Genomic DNA, 4,680 nt, shown 5'->3' with positions numbered 1-4,680 from the left:
GACCACTCCAGTGAGACTTCATTTGGACAGTACTAGGCCTGGCGTGTGACCTTGGTGTAGTTCTTTTCTTTTTGTAGGTCTTAAGCTTCCCACTGTGAGAAAGCAGAGGGTTGAGCTAGATGATTTCAAGGGTCTTTTTTCCAATGTCTGAGGTCCTGGTGTTGTAGGCAGCTGAATTAGATAAAAATCTTATAGGCAGTCAGATAGGGCTAGACCCTCAAGGAAGACAAGATACCTTGCAACTGTGAGAGAGATGGATGCTTCTGCTGTGGGCCAGACCTAAAGACCAAGATCAAGACAATGCTGACCTCCCTAAAGATAAGCATCCAGGATTGATCATCACCTTGAGGAAGCCGGGAGGAGTCGCTAATCTGACTACTACCGGCTGGTTACTTGATAAACTCCTGTTCTGTAGCTGTGCCTGCTTGGTATGTAACGCGTTTCCCTACTTGGTCCTGAATTTAATCAGTTTGACCTGAGCATTGATGCTTGTAATCTTACTGGTTGACCATAGTTTTGTCCCACCTCATGCCCGCCTCAGCACGTTCCCATGTTCTCCTCCTTAGACCCGCCTTACTGCATGGTTTTACTCTATAAAAATCCCTGGGAATGGTAGCTTCCTGGGGCAACCTTCTGGAGTCCCCCTTTTGTCCCTCTCTCAGACAGAAGTTTTCTTTCCCCCAATAAATATTCTGCTCTTTAAAAAAAACCACAAAATACCCCTAAAACTAGGTCTTTTAAGGACCTTTCCAAATACAGCTTCTCTAACTGCAGTAGAACACCCATCTCTGACAAAACAAAATGAAAAATTGGGATATGTTGGGAGCCACAAAGCTAGGAAATCGATGTGTAGGTGGGACTAGGCCTAGTGCCTAAAGCAGACAAGCTACCTCACTTCTGAGATGAACATCCTGTCTGGTTAAGGTTAGCCATCAGTTGTTAGGCAACTTGGTGTCCTGTGTTGCTAACTTCACAAAAGTGCAAATAAAGGACTCTTGTTGTGGAAAAAAAGAGAGAAAAAATATATATGTATACACAAGAGAGTTAGGATAGATATACACCTACTTTCTCTTAGTTCATTGAGAATAAAAGTTTGTACTAATATTGTTTATGCATCATGTGTGCATCTTGTCCTCTGAATAACTACTGTGAAGACAACAATGTGCAATGTATTAATCATTGTAACCATCCCACTAACCTGTTTTGAAACTTTTATTGCTATTTTATCTTTTTTTCTCATTAAAATAATAAAAAATAAAATAAAAAATCTCCTAAAACTAGACGTCCCATTTGTCCCAGATATTCCCTTTTTAGTATCTTCTGAAAGTACTGAAAGCATCATTTCACAGTGATACATGTGAACTGATGTTTATAGCAGCACAGTTCATAATAGCTAAATCTTGTAAACCCAAATGCCAATCAAATAATGAATAGATTAACAAAATTTAAGAGTATGGTCTCGAGGTCCATCCATTTACCTATAAATGCCTCAAGTTTTTCCTTATGGGTGGATGGACCTGGATACCATGCTCTTAAGTGAAATTAATTTGACACATGTTAATATTTTATTGTCTCTCTGGTGTGAGAAACTGAAAGTATAAATAAAAATCAAAATATATAATGAATATTGTAAAATTGGAAGAAATTGTTCCAAAGAAAAGGAGAACTAAGGAGAGAGGAGGTGGGAAGGAAGGAAGGAAAAAAAGAACGAAGGAAGAAAAGGAAAATAATACATGAGAAAAGACTAAACTGGAAACAAAGTTTTGTAAACAAGGGAAATCAGGGTTAAAGGAAATAGAGAGAAAGGTACCAAGATCTATCATGTACAGGTAAAAATTCCTCATATGAATATGGGCAATGTGTATACCTAAATGGTACCATTAAACTTAATTTTAGAGAAATCACCTTGAAATATATATTCTGACCAAAGAACTGTTATTTCTTATCTGTCGTGGTTGCCTTATAAGTTGAATTCTTTCCTGAATATTGATAGATAACAGTTATAACATTTTATAAAGACAACTTGAGATAGACAAATGATAGTGCCATCAGAATCATGACATCATCATACTGGAGCCGTGAAGCTTTGTTATTTCTGAACGTTTACATTTTTATTTTAATATAAAAAACTTTTCAGTCAGTTATCTTTAATTACAAGATATTAAAGGACATACTGAAAGTTACATAGTTATCTTTTCTTTACTACCCAATAGAAATTGTGTCTCACTGATAGAATAGCAAAGAATGCTTATTTAATCAAAGCCAATAGATGTAAATTTCAGCAGGAACATCCTACTCAGAAAACCCTATTGCTTTAGACATGGAGAACTTGAATTTTTTCTTATAAAGTAGCTCAAATGTATCATAATACTTTATTTAATCACCATGGGGTGTGGCACTGTAGTACCTGGGAAGCCTGAAGAAGCCGCTCACCACAGAGAAGCTGGGGAAACTGTGGTGTAGGCAGTTGTTCTTTCAACTACGGAGAGAAGTTTTGCTCACAGGGGTTCCTGCCTAGCTACCTTAGTAACTGCTTTAGATGACTCATCATCACAGTTAACACTTCAAACTATTTATGCGTTATCTTTTGACCACGGGAAAACTCTTTAAGTTACTGCGCACAGGCAGTAATAAGCATTGCCTCTATAAAACTGATTTTGGACATTATCTTAGTATTATCTAACAGTCTGGATGGAAACAAGTCACTGATCTTTAAAATATCTTTGTCCTTATTAACTGATTTACCTTATTCTGCTGTTAAGCTGTGTGAACCACAAGCATTTGAGCTAATATCATAAGTATCTACTTAGGTTTTGGCAGCCTAGTAGGCTGTATACTTTAAGATTCACATATAGAAACATGTACAGTTTCAGTCATCTAAACCTTTACGTTTTCAAACTCCCAAGGCTTGTGTTTGTAAGTCCCTTGTGACTTGAAGTTTCTTCATCCTTATCCTTTAACTTCTTAGTGGTGTCTGCTTTTTCTAAAAACATAGATAACTTTTTTTGGTAGTAGACCAAAGAACTAGAGGGGGAAAATAGAAAAGGAAAAATAAAATTTGCATGAGTTCAAAAGTTCTAACAAAGCAGCTTTGGGTACCTTAATCACATGAACAAAAACACAGACCCAGAAACAATTATTTGAGTGCAGTCTTCGAAAGACTGGCCAGTTGAGCCAGAGCTATAATAATCTGCTGTAGGTTCACTATAAATTGACTAGTTAGAGCTTTTTGAAGGTGACTGATTAACATAGACATTTCATGAAATAAACTCGGTAGGACAGAAAAACCTCTTGTTACAGACTTTTAACCAGAAGGAGTCAGGAGGGTGAGCCAGAGCTTGGAGGTTTTGATCTTTTAATTTCTAATTCACCTTTGGAGAAAAAACCCAACTTTTATGTTAGCTATTGGCTACGTATCTAAGAGCGCAAAGACTGTGCTCCTGTCCCACCCCACGGTGGCACGCTAGGCTGCTCTACCTTCTAGCTCTCTACCTTTTTGGTACCCAACAGAAAAAAATTTAAAAGATCTGAGTGGTCCTTTTTTTTTTTTTTACAGTTAGTCCAGCTTTTAATTTAAAGTTATTTTTCTGTAATTTTGATTGTATTTTCCTTTGGATAGTAGAGACAAAACTGAGTCAAATGGAGAAGTGCTATTTTTCACTTTGGATGTGTTTAATTATAAAATATTATATACTTAGTATTTTTAAAATCCTTCTCCCAGCTCCCACCCATTATTGTCCTTGATCAAGAATTCTTTTTTTTATTCTATCTATCTATCTATCTATCTATCTATCTATCTATCTATCTATCTATTTATTTTTGCAGAACCGGGGATTGAACTCAGGCCCCCATGCTTGCCAGGGAAGCGCTTATTCCACTGAGCCATCTCCCCGGTTAGAATTCTTTATTTAAAAAATAAAATGTATTTGCTACAGGGTCACACTATGCAAGCTTGGACTGGTAGTGATCCTCCTGTTTTCAGCCTCCCCAGTGCTGGGATTATAGGCGTGCATCACCATGCCTGGACTCAAGCACTGCGTGCCCAGGGGTGGGGCCGGCCTGGTATGTGGAACTGGGAATTGAACCTCCGTCCCTATGCTTGCCTAAGCAGGTGTTTAGTCTGGTGAGCTAACTCACCGGCCTTCTAGATCAAGAATTCTTCTATATTTTTCTTAGGTTTACTTTTTAGATCTTTACTGCTCAGGTGTGGCCCTCGCTCCAGCAGCTTTGGCACTGTGGACGCTTGTTAGGAACCCAGTGTCGGGTTCCTCCTGAGACTCACTGGGTCAGAATGTACTTTGTAACACGATCTCTGGATGCTTCACATGCTCCTGTTGGAGAAGCTGAGACACAAAGGAATGGAGGATGCTGTTCAAATAATTCCCAGCGAAGTGCTGATTAGTATTGAAGTTCCTAGTTCCTGAGTGAATTGACCGCTTTAAACAGTTTATCTTCCAGTCCAGGGATGTGATGCTTCTCCTTCCATTTAGGAACCTCACTTCCTCTTTAATTTTCTTAAAATGAGCATCACACATTGGTTGGTACATTTATTTTTATTAATTATTTTGTTTATTTTTTCGCTCCTGCTGTATTTCCTTTTCTAACATTGAAAACAATTAAACACAGTGATAACAAACATGTAATACATCTACTGTTGGAATGAAAAATACATTTTATCAT

At 37.8% G+C, this 4,680-nt stretch overlaps 1 protein-coding gene across 1 annotated transcript in view; it reads left to right on the top strand.

Moving 5' to 3' along the window:
* Clip4 (CAP-Gly domain containing linker protein family member 4) overlaps window positions 1-4,680 on the top strand; it is a 116,849-nt gene that overhangs the window by 30,568 nt on the left and 81,601 nt on the right. Inside the window, exons 3-4 of the mRNA XM_023711105.1 lie at window positions 3,826-3,842; window positions 4,177-4,204. Of these exons, the coding sequence (XP_023566873.1) occupies window positions 3,826-3,842; window positions 4,177-4,204 (45 nt within the window). The remainder of the gene's footprint in view (window positions 1-3,825; window positions 3,843-4,176; window positions 4,205-4,680) is intronic.

Source organism: Octodon degus, unplaced genomic scaffold (genome assembly GCF_000260255.1).
Source record: "Octodon degus isolate 3935 unplaced genomic scaffold, OctDeg1.0 scaffold00019, whole genome shotgun sequence".
NCBI lineage: Eukaryota > Metazoa > Chordata > Mammalia > Rodentia > Octodontidae > Octodon > Octodon degus.
Note: the sequence above shows the minus strand (reverse complement) of the source record. Positions and strands in the feature narration are given on the sequence as shown.